General features: G+C 36.1%; 1 protein-coding gene across 7 annotated transcripts in view; it reads right to left on the bottom strand.

The window, feature by feature from the left end:
- LOC110050843 (nucleolar MIF4G domain-containing protein 1-like) overlaps positions 1-22,500 on the bottom strand; it is a 151,623-nt gene that overhangs the window by 7,332 nt on the left and 121,791 nt on the right. For 6 of the 7 annotated variants that reach the window (XR_016206061.1, XR_016206060.1, XR_016206062.1 and 3 more), the window contains exons 13-19: positions 21,194-21,324; positions 20,030-20,092; positions 19,628-19,794; positions 6,385-6,480; positions 5,844-5,900; positions 5,567-5,635; positions 3,812-3,943 (exon numbers count right to left, since the gene is read on the bottom strand). Coding sequence is in view for 4 of the 7 variants with exons in the window: in XM_020756815.2 (XP_020612474.2) it covers positions 3,812-3,943; positions 5,567-5,635; positions 5,844-5,900; positions 6,385-6,480; positions 19,628-19,794; positions 20,030-20,092; positions 21,194-21,324 (715 nt within the window). In the remaining 3 variants the exon portion in view is untranslated. The remainder of the gene's footprint in view (positions 1-3,811; positions 3,944-5,566; positions 5,636-5,843; positions 5,901-6,384; positions 6,481-19,627; positions 19,795-20,029; positions 20,093-21,193; positions 21,325-22,500) is intronic. The other variant, XM_020756818.2, reaches the window with a different exon arrangement.

The following is a 22,500-nucleotide window of genomic DNA, read 5'->3' as shown; positions in this document are numbered from 1 at the left end:
CGGTGCATGAAAATTGGTTACAGGTGCGACCGTCGTTATCTTTGTTTACCATCAAAATGGCGAATAATTGGCAAATTCGTGGAGCTCTGTATGGCGCGCAGTGGAGAGTGCCCACAAATTTTATTCCATACATTTTTACATTGATGTTAGTACTTTGGAGTAATCATAGACTCGATCCTAGATCAGGTCCCACATGTGAGAAAAGAGCTTTTAACTTTTGGTATGTTATGCTTCGCACATTCCGGAGTTCGGCAGGAGGTATTTTAAAAAATCATAACTCCGTCAAACGTTAACAGAATATAATTGCTAAGCCTTTAAAAGACCGAAGAAAGGTGAAACTTTTGCATGCAATTTATTCAGCTTGTTGGAATAAAAAACTGTGTATTGGCAGCGCCCGACATTTCTAGCGAAATTTCAGAGTCTCCCAATTCAAATTAGCCTGTTTAGGCCGGTATGAGATCACCTTGAAAACCGTCTCCCAAAAAATGAAAGTAGTAGTAATCTCTAATGATGATACCAACATCACATTAGAGTGGTTTACAGAAGGGTCCTCAAAAAAATTACTTAGAAAAAAAATAACAACAAATTTAGAAATATAAAATATAAAAAGAATATGACTTAAAAAATCTTAGAATATATACAAAAGAAATCGAATTAATCCAAATAAATGTGATATTTGTACAATGGGTCCGAAATTTGCCTTATCCGTTCTTACGCGGACAGCCTCTTGAGAGTGCCTGCCTGTAAAAATCAGACAAATTCTTAATTTCGCGGCAAGGGTCGAAAATTCGATTTCACTCATATTCTTATGGTAGATAGGCTAGGGCATGAAAAAAACTACTGGATAGTTTTTTGGCAAAATATCCTTTTATCTCAAAGAAATATGCAAATTACCAAATTCCGTTAAAATCGTCATTTGACACACCATTTTATTAAACAAGTTTGAGAGCCTCGTATGCAAAACCACATCATTCTTCCGTCTTTAAAACACTCAAATATTTTTGTACAATGTTTAAATGTGTACTGGGTTGATTTTAGGGAATGCTGCCTTGTCTCGTCAAATCGGCTTTTGGACCTGCCTTTTACAGCAAATAAGGTTAGAACATTTCGAAATTATCAGCTCTGTGTGTATTTCAACTTAATATAGCTCAAGACATGCGACGCGTGCTAAAATATATGTCTAACCCGTAAATTGAAATTTGACGACGAATGGTCAAATATCTGCATTTTTGACGTACTTTGAAAAGCTCTCGCGTCGCTCACAATCATTTGCCCAAAGAAATTTTTACAGGAATCTGTAGACCATCCTTCTGCGATTCAACCACCAGAAGCTTAATCCATTTGAAGGTTTCGCACATGGTGAAAATCAATTATTTTTACGAAGTACTTTTAAGTGAATGAAATATATGTCTTCCAAATTTAATTATTTTGCACCCAACAAAAACCGCAACATTCCCTAAAATCAACCAAGTACACATTTAAACATTGCAGTGTTTTAAAGACGAAAGAATGACGTGGTTTTGCATGCGAGGCTCTCAAACTTGTTTAATAAAACGGTGCGTCAAATGACGATTTCAACGGAATTTGGTAGTTTGCATATTTCTTTGAGATAAAAGGCTATTTTGCCAAAAAACTATCCAGTAGTTTTTGTCATGACCTAGCCTATCTACCATAAAAATATGAGGGAAATCGAATTTTCGACCCTTGCCGAGTTATTTTCCATATTTATGGACAGGGACTCTTAACACTTTCCCTGATCAACAAATTAACCAGAAGTTTTGACACCTATTTAAATTTGAATTATTTGAACTAAGAGTTCCATTTTTAGCGCGACACTTGCAGTTAAGTAACACGTCTAGAGATGTGAAACGATATATGCGCCCACAAAACAGCGGAATTGCGATGGAAAGTTAACCCTAATTTGCATAATCTGACCCACCACTACAACCCGTAACTTGCTTACGCAATTCACGAGTTGAAAAAGAGAACGGTACTAAAAAGCAACTTCAAAGAAGCAAAAAGCAAATTAAACTGTTAAAACACGGTTACTTATTAAGAGAGTGATCTTCGGAAAGATTTTCACCAGGAGATTTGATTTTAATCAAGATTGGTCGTCTTGAATTAACGACTGTCTAAACCAAGCTTCAAAAATTAACTGGAGATCGATTTAAAGTTTGGAAACGTAGGCTGAATTTGTGACATCGGTATCGCTGGTGTTAGCGTTTTCTACAATGAAGTTCCTGACTTTTAAAACGGCCAAATTATGTCCTCTTACATGGGAAGAACACCTTTTTGCGATCCCTTTGTTAGAAGGCATCATCTGTTTTAAAGCGGAGAGAAATCACCAAATATAATTGATTTATTTTGTATATATTTTGTATCTCAGCCCTTTTGTCCTGTCCAGGCGTATTTTGTTTTCCGATCAAATGTATATTTCCTTCTTGAAAATTTTCGTTATAATTTACGTAAAAATTTACCACTAGAAAATGTAGATTAGGGATTTGAATTTGGTTAGGTGTCTCTGAAATGGAATTTCGATGACCTTAATCAGGGCTGTTAACGTAAGGAAATTTCATTGTTCTAAGCTTTTCATCCTGCCCCTCCCCTAAAACATCATCACCTACATCAAGTGACTGATGAGCCATAATGATGATGATGATGATAATTTTTTCTTTTTTGATAATAATAATAATAATAGTAATAATAATAATTAACTTTATTAAAATCTCCTCAGAAAACCTATTTACAAATCTTTACACATAATAACAGTAATAATATTTAATAATAATAACAAGAACTTTATTAAAATCTCAAAAAACCTATTTACAAATAATAAAGTTCTGATTTCATTATTTTTAATAATAAAATCTGAGGTGCTTTTGATAAAGTTCTTGTTATTATAATAATAATAATAATATTTTTTAATAATAATAATAATACAATGTAATAATAACAAAAATAACAAGAACTTAAAATCTCCTTAAAATTAAAATCTCCTCAGAAATCATATTTACAACTCTTTGCACATAATAATAATAATAATAATAATAATAAAGTTCTAATTTTAATATTTTTAACTGTTATATGGCTGTGTCTCACAAGGACTGGGAACTACCGAATTCACGAATGTGATTGGCTGAAATCGATTTTGAGCGCAGTCTAGATTTTCCCATCTAGACTGGCATCTAGACCGGTTTCATTTTGCGTTGAAAAAGTAGCAAACTAAAATACAAAAATGTTCACCATTTTCTTTTATTTTCTTCTCAATCATTTATGGAAGTGCCAAAAAGCCTGATGACAAGAAAAAAAAGTAAAGATGACGAGCAAATTTCGGCATGTTTAAGTTAAGCTCATTGCCGTTCGCAAGCAAAATGTCAGCAAACCAGTTACATTAAACGAATTAAAGTTTTCTTCTTTGCCATATAATAAACATCTTATTAACTGAGCTAAGTCAGTCTTTATGGGAGAATCTTGACCTCGGTCGTGTGTACAGACCTCACTGCGTTCGGTCTGTACTCACGACCTCGGTCAAGATTCTCCCATACAGACCTCCAGCTCAGTTAATAAGAGCTAAATAATAAAATTTGAGGAGATTTTGATAAAGTTCTTGTTATTATAATAATAATGAGTTTTTCTTTTTTTTAGTAATAATAATAATAATAATAATAATAATAATAACATTTAATATTTTTATATTGAGCCAGTGAGTTGTATGACTTTGAAATCCCCTTCAAGGGAAAAATGTGGAACCTTGGAGCATTAGTCGGCCCAGGTGAGTCTATTTAGAGCCTTCTATTGTTATTTTCATTACCTTGAGAATGGCTAAAGATAATGCTCTGGTAGCAATCAGGTGAGCTATGAGAAGTGACAGGTTAACAACACTGTGAGGCGCCAAGTTGCCAACAACTTTAAACTTGTCCCAGAATGAATATTGAAAAGTAACCTGAAAAAAAGGTAACCTGGATGGTTTATATGAATTCTTTTGTTCACTAGCACAGTTAAGTTCAGATGGTTGGTCATTGATTTCACAACAATCGCAGTACTAGTACCGCTTGTAAATTTCTCTGTGGTGCAAACATGATAAAATAGCCCATCAGTACTGTGTACTTCTAAAAGACGTATTTAGCTTTTACAGACCCAAAGATTAGGAGTGTACAGAGGATAATAGGTGGTTTCTTGTGGATATGGAACATCTCTTCCAGTGTTCAACTTGATATCTCACAAGTGAATAAAAGAGATACAACAATGAACATGAGGAGAGATATTCCAAAGCTACAAGTAACCATGTATTATTTAGTTAATTATATAAATATACTGATAACGACGTTTTTTTACGATTTCCTGAAGATTTCTGACCACTTTCAGAAGATTTCCGAAGATTCTCCAAAAATTATTGTCCAAAGGCCACACCAACGTTTCTGAACATTTTCTGAAAATGCCAGAAGAACTGTCTGAAGATTACTGAATGTTTCCGAAGACTTTCAAGGATGATCCGAAGAAGTTTCAATCATACACCAACAAATTTGAGCACAGTTTAAGGGCCAAACATGATATCAGTGAGGTCATTATCTTCACTAGTCAGGATATACATGGGGAAAATACACCCCCAGTCCCAGTCATGTTCTTGTATGAATTTTTTGAGCAGTGTATTTTCCAGTAAAACACTGGTGCCTATATAATAAAAGTGATGATTTTATAAGCTGCAGCAGTGAATAGAATGGGTGATTTAATTCAAAAGCATGAATAGGACTTCATCAAAAGCACATTTAACCTTCTTTTTTCTAGAATGTTACTTATACCATGTTCTAAATCAGCTGAAAAAAAGGTTTTGGAACAAGTCTTGTTTTGATAACTGAATACTTTACTTGAATAATGAATGTCTGAAATGAAGAAAGAACTTAATTACAAATTTTCAGTTCTCAGAGCTTATTTCGTCAAAAAGAGAGGAGGGACCCTCATCTCCAGTCATTGCTATTTTGAGAATTTGAAGTTTTGATTACTTTTACTTGAAACTTGGAAGTTAATTGCTTGGGGAATTGTGTTTCTGTATGTTTGAGGATAATCCCGCAGCAGCATTGCCAGATAGGATACTATCCCATATGATGACTTGATTCAGCAAACGCTTTCCTTTGAAAGTGATTAAAATATACTTCAGAAGTCCTAAAGCCATTTTTGAATCTATACATGGTACAAATTTATCAGGGAGCCTCCAACGTTAGGGTTTGGTTAGAATTCGTAACAGCACCCTTTCTACCCGGGTTTAATGCTTTGTCTCTGTACGCTTGAAAGATCTTGAAAAGCACTTCCAGATTGGGCATGGCAAAAACCACAAGTTAGCTATATATGTATAGGTGAGGCATTTTTTCAAAAGAGATGGCAAACCACCCAGTCTTGCAATGTATCAGTAGTGAATAATAATAATAAATAATAATAAATAAAAGGAAAGGAACAATAGCATATAATTTAATGCAGGTTCCTCAGATTTCAATAAAGTTTTTAAGATTTAGCAGAATATCAAGTAAGTTCGTACCGAAGTATCATATCACAAAAAGGAAAAATAATTTACCTGATAACTACGGTTGTATTCACAGAACTTCTGACCAAGATAAGCATAGTATGGATTATATGCTCTCTCCTAAAAATAGCAATATTTGAATTAAGTTATTCCACAAAGAGAAACAAGACGTTTAGTCACTAAGCTGATAATCAAGTCGTGCAGCACTTATAAATGAATACTGTAGTAAAAGAAAGAGTGGCACAGGAGAGTGTCTGTCTCACAACACAATAGTGGGTGTGTATCCTAGAACAATAACTGAAAATCAATTAATTTTGTTATTGTTGACCTTGTTACCAGATAACTGTACACGACCCTGTCTGTAGCTCTTACTTTCAATGAGTTTCTGACAAAGTGGACATAACATCAGATTAGTCCTATTGTAGCTATTTTTTAATACAAGTCATGTGAGTGCCTAGCAAAACTTCCTAACTAATTTCACAATTTGGGCAGCTTGTAGCCACCAACAGAATGCTGCCTAAATGAATGAGGAACAAAGAACTGCAATTGTAACTTTCCAGGAAATATAACATTGCTATTGCTAGAGAAACACAATGCATCATGAACTCGAGCCAAATTGGATTGGAGTATTTTCTCATCGAGCACTCCCACTCAGTCAATCATAAAACTGGTGTTCTTGGTTTAATACAAAAGTGAAACTTCCGTCAGACTGGGCAACTTGATTTTTACCATGTCCATGATTTTGGAATGTTTTTGGCCTGTCACTGCTCTTCAGTAAACAAATTTAAACAATGAAAATGAAGTAAATAAATAAAAAAACAAACAGGTCAACAAGAAAGGGATCATAAAGGAAAGTCAAGTTAATGCACCTGAACACAGCAGTCAACAAGAACATGGATCACTTCCCGGGTTTGAACTTCTCTCAAATTTTGTCGCAACAGTTTTTCAAATGCATCAACGTAGTCCTGGAAAATAACAATGAAAAGATTGTAGGTTCCCAAAACATGTAAGTGCCCACAGCGCTTTTGAGTCTACAGAATTAGTCACTTCTAGTGAGTGCCCGAAAGTTCCTAATTATGCTTTTCTCCTCCACAGAAATCACTTAATGCCACATTGTCTTATTATGAAATACTTTATTTGATACTGTGGCACATTGAAAGACTGTAACACAACAATGATACCACTGAGACAAAATTAACAAATGGTCTATGATGATCAGGCAGCAGATGTGCAAATTATTTTTAAAAACTCATGTGGCTTAAACCATTTTTATGTTTCATTTGGTGCAAGATTCAAATTTAGAAGGAGTAGCACATGATAAAATAATCAAGCAGGGAGGGAAGGCATGACATAAATTCAATTTAAGAAGGCTAGCAACAGTTTCCAGCACCTCCCAACAGCTATACTTTTAGTGATGTTTATCACGTGATGCTACAATATTGGTATCACATAAATGCCCAGCCATTGGTAAACCATCAATGGCAATCTTTATGACATAATAGGTTACCATAGCAACACTGCAACCTGTTAAAAACACCCTTAAGTTTAGCTTTACAGTGTGTTTACTGAAACTGGAGCCATCCAGACAATGAAAACCAATCAGATGGCAGAACTGAAACAATAGATTCCAACATTTTCAAATCCAGCCAAACAAATGCCCGGTACAAAACAAATCTCAACTTGTTCGTTGTGATTTACATGATTATGGTGTTGCTTAATAAATTGTAAAGCTCAAACTATGGGTCATGGTTGGTTTAGAAAATACATGGAAAGAAAAGCTGCGTAAGAGTATGACTCGTACAGTAAACATGTGTGTGGTGTAGGCTTTAAATACTATCGCGGCTGCTTAAAAGAAGCTGCTCAAATGGTCTCTGAGCAGTTTTGCATGTGCACAGGTTCGAAATGTAGGAATTGGAAAATGTGATGTGACTGGACGGAGCTGAAAGAAAAATTCAAGCAGGAGGTTCCCATGCAAGGTGCCATTGTCTTTTGTTTTTGCTCAAGTGATTTTACACGCTGAGGCTTCGATGGTACAACGTGGAAGAAAATTCGCTTGAATTTTCGATGAAGATGTTATTTCAATACACTGATGACCCAGAAAGGGAGCTCAAACACCAAAATGTACAGCTACTGAGACAGTAAACATGATTTTTTTCCCAGAATTAAGTTGTGGACAACCCAAAGCTGTGTAAAAATAGAAACAAGCACAGACAACTGGAGCAGTATTCAATTTTTTGAAAAAAACAACCCTGAAAATGATATTTTGTGTGGCAATATGTTCACGGTGGAACAGGGTCAATCTAATCAGTTTATCACGCTTGTCAATGTAAAATCTAAATCTAAATATAAATATTTTCTAACGCAAAATTACTAATGGCTTGAGCTTGCCAATTTATTACCAGACACTGTAGTTGTGCAAGCATCACAACGAACAAGTTGAGATTTCGTTGTTTTGTACTGAACACTTGATTGGCTGGATTTGAAAATGTTGGAATAAAAAAAAATAGGAAAGAAAATGTGAATTGTTACTTGCTTTGGTCAGACAACGATCAACGACAACTTAATGAATGTTTTCAACAGTGTCACAACTCCTTGTGTATTCTCTTACCGTTGTGTTTTGCACTATTTTTAGAAAATGCCAGTGGGCTTTAACATTAATTTAACCTAATGTATGGATTAGCACCTCAGTACCGTGGCATCAAAATTGCCACTGTTTACAGACGATCTGTTTTCCACATACCCTTTTGATTTATTATTGAATTGGGATAAGCACGATAAGAAACAACATTTTGCACAAAATATGTATAAGGGATTCAGTGCCACCTTAATTTTTTTAAAGTTCCAAGGATCTTCACAATATAGTCAAGTAACATTTATATCACTCTTTGTTTTCTCAATCTTTCCTTTTTCTCATGCATGTTCAATAATATCTTTAGAGTATTTGGAATCGAGAATGTGGGGTTGCTTTAATTTTATTTAAGCAATAGACCACTCTTTCAAAGGGTTTACCGGTGCAACAAATCACGGGGGATGTTGGGAGAACACAAGAAAAGCTTGAGAAAAGATTTACATGTACAAGCTTTTAGAGTGTTTTCCCAACATCCCAAGTGATAGTCTTTTATTGCCCTGGTAAACCCATAGAAAGAGTGGTCTATTGCTTTCATGAAATAACTATGGAAAAAGTCTGTAAATGAGAGGGCAATTTATTGTACTGTCATGATCAAGTTGCTTATTCTCATCAAATACATGAGATGATGTGACAAGCCAATCACAGTGACTGAAAGAAAGAAAGCACAGAGTCGGTGCGCTAAGAGAGTTTTAAGAGAGGAGAGGAAAAAGTTTTTGGTGAAAGGCAGAAAGCATATCAAATAATGTAAACGTATTTTGATGAAGAAATGCAGGGATGTGTAGATGGCATTGGTTATCATGAAATTGAAAGACTGTAGAAAAAGTTTGCAAGTGGTACAAACATCACATGCTTGGCGAAGTTATTCAACAACAACTTTCCAAAGTTTGGGGAATGGAATAAAGGTTAGTTACAGAAATGCTGCTTCCAAAATCTATTCAGAATTTATTTACCTATGTTGAAGGCTATGAAGTGTGTGTTTCTCTGTGTTTTATGAAAACTATTGCTTGAAAGCTAAACTTATGGAAACCAGATTTTCATTTATCGTGTTATGCATGCATACATTGTGTTTATATAAACTCATAAAAATTTCTGAAAAGCTTGATGTTAACTCAAAAGAAATCTTTTCGCTGCTTTTTTAACAACCTAAATTGATCAGTCAAGGCCAGCTGACTTTGTCCTTGATAAACCATGGAAAACAAGGAAGAAAAGGGTTTTAAAACTTTCTTAATTTTAAACTCAAGTGAAAACCGGAGTCAGCGTAAAATTTTTGTCTTGGAAAAAAGATGAAAGTTAATATGCTGACCAACCTCTGGTCCTGTTTATCCTTGCAAATTTCCATGCATATGTTAAATGAAAAGATAATTATTCTTGTTATTGATATCTCAGTCAGTAACAGCCGCCACTGTTTATATTTACATTTGCTATCGCTAGTGATCCAAGTACTCTAGCTCCCCGCATAGAGCTGCCTTATCGGGAATGGTGGTTTACTGGTACAATAGAACATAGGTTTTGCAACTCTATTGACCAATTAGAATGTGCACAGTACATCAGTTATTTTAAAAGTTGTATATTCACAACTCTCCTTTACAGTTAAGATGTCCTGATCCAGTTTTTTCTGGACTATACTAAGCATTTATAATGAGCATTTTACCTTTTACTCTTAATAATCAACCAATCAATATGAAAACTACACCAGTTATTGGAAATAGATTGAGGTATAATGTATGTATCCTTTTTAAGGAACTGATATTTCCCATGCGGGGAAACAATAAACAAAAAAAATTTAAACTCGGTAAAATATGACGCAAGCTCACCAATAAAAAGTGAAAGTATAGTCTGAATTTTTCGAGCTACATTTTAAGCATTTCATGGCAACGTTTTAAGTGCAGGTGAAGTTTGGCAGAAAAGTTATAATTGAAGGGTTTCGTGCAAAAAGGGCATATGTGACATTTTGGGCCGATTTTTATTTTTTGCAGGATTGAGCTAATTTTTGGCAGACTGACTTGTTTTGATATGAAAAGCATCATTGAATAATTGTTTTGGTTGATTTGCGCTTCATTTTTGAGAAATAACGTAGGCAAAAAGCTCATTTTTCCAAGAGTATCTTTTGGAGATCTTTTGTTGAGCGAAAAACAAAAGAAACCTTTGTTTTGCTAAATGATGAAGTCACCGAAGCGTGGTATTTGCCGCTAGTTTTATCATTCATATAATTATGCAGTTCTCCTACTGCTGCTTCATTAGCGCAAGCGAATAAGGCGCTGAATTGGCTGGATGCGAGTTTGTCTTGTCCTGACACCGGTTTGATACGAGGTCTGTCAATTTTTTTTTCCCGGTCTATTTCTCTACTTCTTTCAAAAATCAAAACATCTATTTAAGAAAAAACGTCCTGTCGAAGCTGCTAAAAGTAACCGTTTAAGTTTGCGCCGCGTCAAAATCCACCTTGGAAGGATTCGCTCCAAAAGATGCCGCTTGGAAAACTAAGTTTTTTTGTATACCTTATTTCTCGAAAACGAAGTGCAAATCAACAAAAACAATTACGCAACGATGCTTTTCATCATGCTTTTTCAGAGAGTGCCTATCAAATCTGTTACCTATCATTACTAAGATAGTTAATGTGTCTCTAACTGAAGCTGTGGTGCAGTCTGGTCTAAAAGCTGCATCACTGCATCCACTCCTTAAGGTATCAGTAAGGGGAAAATTTGCCATTTTGCATAATTTTACTTTTTTAAGTGGTTGGATAAATCTTAAAGTAATCTTTAAGATAAAAAAAACTCCACGAAAAAATCTTATATCTGCCGGTGGTTATTGCGCGAGAAAGATTGTTTTGCATATTAATTACTTAATTGAGAGTTGACAAGTTCTGTCAAATGAATTAATTATCGAGGCAAGAAGCCACATGCCATCAAGATCATGCTGAGTTGACACGCGATTCGTGCGCCATAATCAGTACCGGATGTCTTCGAAGAAGACAGAGCGATCTTGCCCGTTTTCATCGGCTAAAGGAAGGCCAAAGAAGACGAAAAACACTTTCAACAAAGAGTGGGCCGCTAAATTAGCGGAAAGCGGCAAAGGGTTCGTTTTACAATCAAGAAAAATTGCTGAATGAACTCGACAACGATCGCGATCACAAAGCCAGTGAGCAGGCCAAAATGAGCGCAAGCCGCGCTAAAATACTGTTGCAAGAAACTGTCGAAGCAGAGGAGATTGACGAAGAGAAGTGGACGAGATTGAAAGGCAGATTGATTGTACAAAATTAGAATCAGCAGTGCAACATTTTTTTTTTTTTACCCAGCTATTGTCATTTCTTCCAGTATCTTTGCCTTTGCATCAACATCAGTCAATGTAGTCCCGTTTACGACGTCCTCTCCAGCTTTTCCCTTTGTGCGCTTGCATTTTCTCGGGGACCTTCTGCGGGCCTTCGGCATGTTAACAGTGACATGGTCATAATTTTGAAGATTAGTCAACCGATACGTAAAATTTCGAACGCTAATATAGTAAATCAAAAGATAATTTCACGTTTACTAAATTTGGAATTCTGACTTCACACATGAAAAAGCGGTTTATTCACTGGTGAATAATTTACCGCGCACCGCGCGGAAATTTGTACCTGTTCCATGTTAACTGTCACAGTCCTCTTGTTATACAGAAAGTTGATTCCCCTGCGGTGTCTCCCTTGGTGTGATAATCTCATAACACTTGGATGCCGCCGAATTTTATTTTTTCTCTGCTTCTCGAAAGTAAAAAATAGGCGAGTTGTACGTGCATTTCGAGTTCCAGGTCGGCAGCCCCTGGACCAAATTGGCTGAAATTCGGAGAGAATGTTGTCAGAACGATCGCCGACAAAACCGTGTCTGCGAATTCTGATTACTCTTTTCATTAAAAAGTTATGCCTTTTTTTCTCGGGCAGTCCTATTTTTTCCCTTTTCTAACTTTATCCTCTTGTAAAATAATGACAAACGCATGTGCCAAAAATCTGAGACACGGTTTTTGAGGTCAATGTGTGAAGAAACGGACACCATGTTAATCGTTTTCTCCGACTTAAATTGAGCGGGCATATATCTTGATTTATGGGTTTGTGAAGCTTTGTAAATATATTCACATTTTCGAAACACGGTAAATTTCTACCGTTTTAAACAGGTCGGGTCATAATCTGTAGTTATTAAACTTCCAGTAAATATACGGTTTATATGGGTTTTTGTTAAAGCCACGAACGCTAGAGCGGACCGCGCCTGGATGGTCAAATGGGTTATACTGATACCTTAAGAAAGCTAGTCTGCCATATGATGAATTCAGCAGCTTCCACCCAGTTTCAAAACTTCTGTTCATTTTGAAATATGTCAAAAAGGTTGTAGCAGCTCAGACATGCATGCACATTGGTGACAACAACTTAAGTGAACTTTACCAGTCAGTGTACTACAAGAAGCACCATAGCACCAAAACGGCCTTGATTAAGGTTCAGGATGACATTCTATGAGCCATTCACAATAATTGTTGTATGATACTGCTGCTACTTGAACTTTCAGCAGCATTTGATACTGTAGATCATCCTGTCCTATTAGACCATCTGTCAGAACTGTTCATCATCACAGGGACTGCTCTAGAGTGGTTCCGCTCATATTTGTCTAATCGGCACCAAGCAGTGGAAGTAAATAGTCACGAGTCTACTTGTCGTGAGCTCCATTGTGGCGTACCCCAGGGTAGTGTCCTTGGATCTTTTCTATTCCTGCTTTACACGTCTCCACTGGGTGATGTCATGAGGTATCACCATGTCAAGTTCCATCTGTACGCTGACGATACTCAGATGTGTCTCACCTTTGAATCGTCTCCTGACTTATCGGAGATGGCCAAAGTCATGATGGAAGCTTGTGTATGCCACATTGATGCTTGGATGACAGCCAATAAGTTAAAGATGAACAGAGACAAGACTGAGTTACTAATGTCTTAAATGGTCATCATCGCCCACTCCCTCCACTAACTACCATCTCAGTCCGTGATGAGGAAATCAACACATCAACGAAAGCTACAATGGGCGACAAAAGTGTTGAGGCACTTGGCAGTAAAATTTTATTTTCAAGCATCTTGGACACATTTCCCCCTTCCCCCCCAAACGATGCTGATTTTTTTCTTTAGACTGCACAGACTACAGTGCCTACACAACATTGAATTGGGGCCCGGGGGTATCAGAGAATTAACACTAGAAGCAAATAAAATAGAACAAGTGCTTAAATATCGAAAAGCATCATTTCCTAAAAGTGTCTCAACTACTTTTGTTACCCATTGACTGGAGTCTGTTTATGTAAATTGTGACGATTTCCGTTATATATCCAAACTCTTGCAAGTTTATTTTTACAAAAGCGACTAAAAATGCCTGGTTCAGAGTGATTTGTGACTAAAGAGAAAGTGACAAGTGTTTTTTGCTTACCAAAATTCTGATGCAAAGAGGTCTATCCCGTTAATAAATTGATCCTTTTTCAGCCCTCAAGGTGGTGTTTATCACCACTTTTTCAATTTTAAACCGTTCATAGAGTGTCCACCTCACTTTCATTCAACGGAATTCTCACTATGACACAATGGCTACAAGTTTTTCAGTTGTCATATTTTGATGTAAAAACAGGAATTGTACTGTTCTTTGACAAAATCTCTCGATGTCTGACCTCAATACAATGGTTTACCATTGCAGATGATTTCATAATCACGTCACAGTAACGTGTGCATATCATTTTGATAACGGCATTGTACTGAGCACATAAAATTTGATATAAACTGATGGTTTACGTGCTTTTCAACTTTTACTGGGCAAGTTTCCAACGGTTTCCCATTGGGAAACCATTTATATAGATAAGTTACTTAATTTATTCCATTTTTAACACTTTATCATTGATAAAACATTGAGAGCTCATGACATGAAGTTCAAAAGTGTGATAAAACAAGTGATCTTATGTAATTTTGTCTGCTGAACAGAATGCCATTAACAGAATGCTTCAAACATGCAAGTGTGATGTAAAAATGAATGATGTCATTACACATGGTAAACTGTCACCAAACCGGTAAAAATGGGCCTTCTGAGCCAAAAAGTTACTTTTATAACATAGTGTCTCATTTTAAATCCTATTGTACAAAGTTTTTGCTTCCTTTTTCAGTTCAGCTTGGAATAATGATTATTTAATGCAGATAAATGCAAATTATATTACCGGTAACCACGAGTAGCTACGAGTAACCACAGGTAACCAACTGATGGTTAAAAGGATACTCTTAATATTAATTATAGTCAATTTGTGGTTACCTGTGGTTGACTGTGGTTACCCGTTGATTTTCTTGTACAGCGGTCGTTTGAATTACTCCAAGAGAGCCTGCTTTGGGACTACTACCAGTACTTTGTAATTCAACAATTACTTTATTATTTCATTTCTTTTTTGGAGAGAAATAAGTTGGAGATCACCAACACCCTAAATTGGTGATCTCAAGCACATATGTCACGCAGGATTACACTTCCAAAAAAAGTTGATAATTTCCTTAAATTTTTGTACTAATCAGTAAGCTTGCCATAATTTTCCCATGAAAAGAACCCAAATCCCGGAATAAAGGGATGACAGACATTTCAATTAAGTACTACACCGGACATTTTAGCAAAAACAAGTTTACTGTTTCAGACAATGGGTGACAAAAGTGTTGAGACACTTGGCAGTAAAATTTGATTTTCGAGCCTCTTGGACACATTTTCCCCCCTTCCCCTCCAACCAATGTTGATTTTTCTAATTCTTAGACTGCAAAGACTACAGCACCTACACAACATTGAATTGGGGGGCTGGGGGTATCAGAGAATTAATGCTAGATGCAAATAAAATAGAACTATTGCTTAAATATCAAAAAGCATCATTTCCTGAAAGTGTCTCAACTACTTTGGCTGCCCATTGTAGAAATATTGATGTAATTTACCATACATCCCTGTCTATGGAGAATCACATTATGGCTATTTGCAAGGCAGCATTCTACCATTATTGGAATATCAGTCACATTAGGAAGTATTTAAGTTCCCAAATGGCTGAAATGCTGGTACATGTGTTTGTATCCTCCAGATTAGATTATTTCAACTCACTATTGTATGGTCTATCAAAGGAATCACTAAAGAAATTACAGCACGTTCAAAATGCAGCAGCCAGGATTGTTATGCATATGTGTAAATGATCATATAACACCAGTACTCTGTCAACTTCACTGGTTACCTATTAAAGAGCACATAGTTTTTAAGATTCTTTTACTGACATTTAAATGCTTGAACGGCTTTACGCCACCATACCTCTGGGATCTTATAACAAAATGTGTGCCGACTCAACTTAAGATCAATCAATGGCCATCGTTTGGTGGATGTTGGTTACAAACTCACCAGATGTGGCTCAAGATCATTTTCTGTAGCCTTGGCTAAACTCTGGAACACACTGCCACTGGATATCCGCTCAAGCGACAATTTCATGCAATTCAAGCGCAATCTTAAAACACATCTTTTTAGGAAAGCTTTTTACTAGATAATTTATTATTGGTCAGGCAGTTATTTAGTTATTTAGGTCTTTAGTTAGTTAGTTAGTTAGTTAGTTAGTTAGTAAGTTTTTATTATAAGGTTCTATTATTCTTAGTCTTTATTCAGATTTTTGCAGCTTAGTTAGTTTATTAGTTACAACAGTAGTTTATTTTACTCATTTTTCTACACTTTTTAATTAATTTTCATTGGTGAGATTTTGAGCTATTTTTGATTTCACATTTTCTTAGTTTGCAAAATCTGTCTTGCAGATTTTTATTTTACTTTGCATGAATGTTAAATCAGAGCCAATTTTCTTATTCCTGAAATTCTGAAGTTGGGTCATACCAGTAGATTTTGAGAAAAAGGTGATTTAACCTACTAGTGCCCAGTCTCTCCTTAGGTACTTGGTCATTTATTTTGGCCATTTGTTGACGTTTAATTGTTCACATTTCACATAGAATGTAAAAGACTTGAGTAAACAGTAAATAGAGAAAGGAAAAACATCTTGGAACATTTTTGAAAAGAGTTACAAGTTGGACTGTTATAATTCATCAAAACTGTAGTAAGTCACCTTAAAGTGATCAAGCGTCATATTCGTGTAGCATGGGTGTATTAATCTCATATTCCCATCATTTTTCATATACAATATTACTGACTTTTGAGTTGAATTCATCACAAGTGAATGGTTTTATTTCAATCAACATTCTCTGACAGATACACAGGTGTTCCAAGCAGTTTCAAAACACCATCTCAATAGAAAAATGCAAAACAACAACAAAAAACAAACAAGTACACCATTGCGCAATTTTTTTATTGGAATTACATGTTTTCTTGATGTATTTAATTAGCTGTAGCTAGTCTTTATTGGCAGACAGGTGGCAAGATTATAAAGTAAAATTTTAATCCATTTTCCAATGTGCGTTCCTGTCATCTTTGCAACTAGATGTCATGGTCATCTGCGACTATGAAGGACGAACAACCAGTGTTGTGCGAAGAACATCATTCCGTGTTTGTGGATATTTTTTCATGAATTTGACGAGATGGCATGAGGAAGGAGCAATAATCCATCTAAACAGCACTATAATCCTGTGATACATCAGTGGTTAAGAGAATCAAAGATTCTTGTTGTGATGCTGCCACTGAAGGACCACAAGACAAACCAAACAAAGTTATTTAAAGCTGTTATGCAAGAAAATGCAAGAAAATGGCATGCTCCTGGTAGATGAGCCAAGAAACAGGTCCACAAACTTTCGTAAAAGCACAAATAGCAGTGTCTGGTGTTCTTGTGTGACAATGCTTTAACACAGCAGTCTTTTGTGCAACTGGGGCTTGTACGAGTTTTGTAAACCTGCGAGCCAAGGGGCGAGCCATGCGAGCCACAGTACAAATGTTAAGAATTTTTATTTGTTACATTGATATCTGCATGAGAACAACAACAAGAGCAACGGAACAAGATGAATAAGATCGCAATATTAAATTCTTGCAGTGACTACACAAAGTGTCGCTAAGGACATTTTTTGAATCAGCCAATCAGAACAAGAACAAGAGCAACGGAACAAGATTAATAAGATCGTAATATTAAATTCTTGCAGTGACTACACAAACCGTCACCAAGACGTTTTTTGAATCAGCCAATCAGAAGCCAAGCTGAAAAAATCATGAATAGCTACAAATTTTACTTCCGGTTAAACTGCCTCACAATGCATGGAAAGCCGATAAGGGTACCACAACCATCATAATGAACAGAACAGATAAACTCAATGAGGGTCAAGTCCAACTTGATGATATACATAACTAACGACCCTTAGACAAACCTATGGTTGACACCACGGCCAAAAAAGTTCATCGGTTGATTCAATCTCTACTTCAAGAAGGCCACATAGATGAAATGATGGCTAAATGGCTCTCCCTTACGCTCGACCCTCCGCGAATACCAATGTTTCACACACTTACAAAGATTCACAAACCAACACCTGTCGGTAGACCTGTTATATCAGGGTGTGACAGCCCTACAGAAAGGATCTCATCTTTTGTTGACCACCTTCTTCAGCCGATAGCACAAAGACAAGCCTTGAATCTTAAAGATATAACAGACTTTAACTTCATCAAGAAGACTAAACTGCCTATGAACACCATTCTTGTGTCAATAGACATCACCAGTCTCTACACAAACATACTACTGGAAGAGGGTATTCCCACAGCATGCGAAGCATGCGAAGAGTCTTATCATGAGAACCCTCCGATTCCTAGCAGGTATTTAAAAGAGAAATGCACAGTCTGATTCTACAAGAAAACTCGTTCCAATTCAGTGGAAAAGACTACCTCTAAACTCATGGAACAGCCATGGGAATGAAAATGGCCGTAGCTTTTGCTAACATATTTATGGCCAAAATAGAAATAGAAATAGAAATACTCAGACAAAGTAACACGAAACCCATCTTTTGGAAAAGATTCATCGATGACATCATATCTATGTGGAACACAAGTAGAGACAAAATAGAAGATGTCCTTCTAAAGGCAAACAGTTTTCACCCAACGATCAAATTCACGGCTGAAATCTCAGAAACAGAAACTGCGTTCTTGGAGACGAAAGTGTACAAAGGGACAGATTCAGTAACGCAATACCACCTGGCGTTGCCCAACCTAAAAGACACACTCATGGGGAAATGGCACCTTATAGATAATCAACCACAACTGAGAGAAATCTTTAAGGAGTCCCCCATCATCTCATATCGCAAGGGAAAATCCCTAAAAGACATCCTAGTTAAAGCTAAGCTATGAAGGCTTTAGAACTTATTCATCTGTGAATGGCCGGAGTCATGCAAGCTTGGCAACACCAGGTCAACACTTTTATCACTCAGTTTCTCTCAGAAAATGTTTCCTACTTAAGTCTTGAATCTTAATAAATTCTTGTCGCATTGTTTTTATTTTTTGCGGATCCTGGGCGATTTGAATAGACAAACTTTTCTACACATAACAAAAATATGAAACAAAGAAAAAAATTCGTCCAACTCAGGGACCCACAGGGCAGCCATTACTATGACGCAAGACTTGGCATGATGTACAGATGTTTAGAGCATTTTTCATATTTGACGCACCAGCAATAGTTCTGGCAACCGAAGTAAGATTAGGATTTTTTCCTTAAATATTTCAATTTTAGGCACTTTTGTAGATAAATTTAAAATTAATTTCCCAGGGAAAGAGAGAGTATCCTGGGAGCGAGGTTGTACCGTTTATACTCATCCCCAGGGTCATCTCTGCTTTCAAGATGGTGGGCGGTTTATAGCGGTAGTTTAATTTAGTGGTAGTCGGGCATGAGATGTTTCTTGGTGAAATGATTGACGACCACCCAGACCGATCAAAGAAAAAAAAATTACTCGCAAAAATGGCTCGCACAGCTCGCACCAGGGCTCGCAGATTTAGCAGACCCGGCTGGTACCTTCAAAACAGGCAGAAGACTGATCTTGTGGCAGGGCAGTTTAAAGACTTCAAAGAAGATCAGTTTATGAAGACAGTATTGTATTTCAGTGGCCAAATAAAAATCATCCATCAGCACGTAAACAGTTTCTCTGCAAAGCAACACTCCTAATGTGTCTCATTTTTCTCAGAATCACATGATTAGTTACCAAATTTGGACAAAGTGTAACGCAAGCCTTTTCTGCGTGATCCATATAAAAAAAAATTTCCATGTGAGGAATTTAGTAAAGTTTAAGACAATCACAAAATTATTTGTGAAACTTTGTTTTCTTGTAATTTTTTTGTCTTAAAAAGTCAATCCAGAACAGTTTTGTCCAGTCTACTATCTGTTCTTGAAAGTTCGCATTTTCCTCAAGCTTTACTCTTAGAAGACTGTTTGCTTCTCAAAACTGATAGTGTCCACGGACAAATATCCAAGCATACTTTTTGCACCAAAGTAGGCTATTTTTAGTATATCTTACAAGAAATTATTAGTTCAAAATATCTTTACCTCACTGGTCATCATAATTAGAAAAACATTCTTTCTGACATCAGTGTTCATACGCTGTTTTCGTGCCAGTTCTAGCAGCTTGGAGTTTTCCATTTGAGTAGCAGACATTCCTTCAGATTTGTTGTCATGGCTTTCTGACAAGGCAGAACCCACAATCCACCAGCGACCTTGTGAATGGAAAGCAATCACTAATGAATATTATCGCTGGATGAGGATTCCGATTTGATCCTTTGTTTATTTCGAGAAGTCCTATTGTATTTATTTGGTTAGGAATACCAATTAGAGATAAAAGCTGACAAAGTCTTTGTTGATAAGAAATACATAATAAGTTAAATACTTTCTGATTTATAGAGAAGGAAAAGAGAAATATGTAAGAGTCTACATAGCAAGGTTTCTTCTCACCCTTCGACTCTGCACTCAGTAACTCTGCTAAACTGATTTTCAATTGAATGCTGACTTGGTGACCTGAGCAAAAAAAAAATTAAAAGAAATTTAAAATGTAAAGGATGGTACTAATGATATTAACATGTACACATTCCATGCATCACAGAAGGCATGCATTACACGCCACATCCCTATCCCTGAAATATTACATCAAGCCTTTGTGCTGCCTTTTCTGCTTACTTGCTACATGTAGGTATTACAACATGATTACAAACTGTAATATCATGCCATGCTATTTTAAAGGGGAATAAGCTATGTCATTATTGAAACAGTGTGTAGCCATCTAACCATGCAAGGCATGTGAAGAGAATAAATAAAACTGTCAACTCCTGGGTAGAGAGAATTTGACAGAAAAATTCAAGTTTCTCCCCTGATTTTATTTTAGTAGTCATACCATAGCTTTGCCTGGATTTAATGATCTTGGGCATTTGGTGACCCCTACTTTTCTTTCCAGAAACGGATTTTATTTACAATTATGTCCAAATTGTCCAAAAATGAACAAAAAATCAAGGTGGGAAGTTAAAAAAATTTCAAGATTTCTGTCCATGGGACATCGAATCCTGCCACCTTTCAGCTGCAAGGCACATGAAACTGTGGTCGCTAAATGCGAACTTGTTCTTTAAGGAACCTCACCAGTTCGCTAAATTCACTTAATAGGTCCACTTAGATAATATTTGGCAGAGAACATTTCACTTCAAAGATCTAATTGCAATATTTTTGGGCTTACGGACACAATGGCCTTATTCGCTAACGAAGCCCAATTTTTTCAGATTTAGAGTGTTCTTGCGGGCATGTTCTCTCCAAACTGAAGTCGTTGACTCTCCATTTTTTGACATTTCTGACATAACTAACTGATCATCTTACGGTGGTAAACGTCTAAGAAAAAAATCAATGCTGGAAAATTTTTGCGCAAACATCCTTAAATTGTTATTACTGTTATTTAATTAATCTAGTTTTAAGCATATAAGCGATTAATGGCCCTCCTAGATTAGCACTTGCTATCTGTGGGCCAAATAACGTAATTTTAAAATGAAGGAAAATAAAGATTATTGTTGTTGCCGTTGTAGTTTAAATCCAGTTTTCATGGTCATTTACTACATAGAAATATACCAATCAACTTACCTGACTCTCTAATAACTGAACGCAGATTTTTTCTGAGATGTTCTACTCTGGAAGGATCATAGCCTGGTATCTTTCTCAAGTTGTTGCTATGTAGGTTTGTAATAATTTCCAACATAAAGCGAACTCTGGAACTAGAGAGCACAAAACCAAACATTCTCAGCTGAAACTGCTAAAGACACTCAAAACAACTTCATACCAACTTACATGTACAAGTTTTTATTATGATAATGAGTCATATATTAAAGTGTCAATTTTTCACTTCGATAACTACCAAGCTTTCTTCCTGTCATATCTCTAACTATGAAATACATGTAAAATATAGAAAATATCAAGGGAAGTAGCCAGGAAAGTGCTTAAAGGAGATACCGCTAACTATGCTGTCTTTGGTTCCTATTATTGATTCCCTCAGAAATAACTGTTACTAATAATAGTAATAGGGTTGATATTCTTGGGTGTACAGTGTAAATATGTTTTTGGCCCTTCTCATGGCTCATTTAGCCAGCATGGGCTACAATGAGCCTGCATTGGGCCAAAAACATTTATACACAAGAACATCAACTCCAAGGCAGGGAAAAAAAATTGAAATCCATTTGCCCAGTGGGCCAGTAAATTTCAGTTTTAACTTGTCCCCACTTAAATATTACCTGCCAACGTGGTGGCCACTATGGCAATCAGAGGACAAACACAGACAAAGTATGCATCTATTACTAAGTAATCCATGCTTTCAACTCAATAGCTTCTGAATGGAAATTGACATTTTCATTCAGACTCACAAGACTACTGAGGCTAATTTCACTTGTCCACCCACAGGGTCACTGAACTTCTATTTTCAGTTGTCTTTTCCTGCAATGATCTCTCATCATAACAATTTTTCTTGAAAATTTATGTAGCTCACACTCTTGATATTCTTCAGAGAAATAGGAGTTCTGTGAAAGGATTACACATGTACAAGTGCTATTATCACGTGTGCATTAACTTGATGTGGGCAACAGTGCCACATGTGAATCACCTCTGTGTGAACTCCTTCCAAAAAATTGTTCTGATTTCCTGAATTTATTTTGGTCTAGCAAAAGGGACAGTTAGACTTATTATTGGGAACTTATTAAATATTTCAAAGGCATAAAAGCAGTTGTGTATACACTGTACAATGTACTTTACTTTTATGTTCACTTGTTTACTATATTACAATATTACTATATACTATATTGTTTACTATATTCAGTCCATATATTGTGAGATAATTATTGTGGCTGCAATAATCTAGTATTTACAGGAGTCTGCAATGCAAAAACTGTTATTCACATTGA

Source organism: Orbicella faveolata, unplaced genomic scaffold (genome assembly GCF_042242905.1).
Source record: "Orbicella faveolata isolate gen_17 unplaced genomic scaffold, um_ofav_v1 contig_13, whole genome shotgun sequence".
In the NCBI taxonomy this organism is placed as follows: Eukaryota; Metazoa; Cnidaria; class Anthozoa; order Scleractinia; family Merulinidae; genus Orbicella; species Orbicella faveolata.
This window is presented reverse-complemented; position numbering and strand designations above follow the sequence as displayed.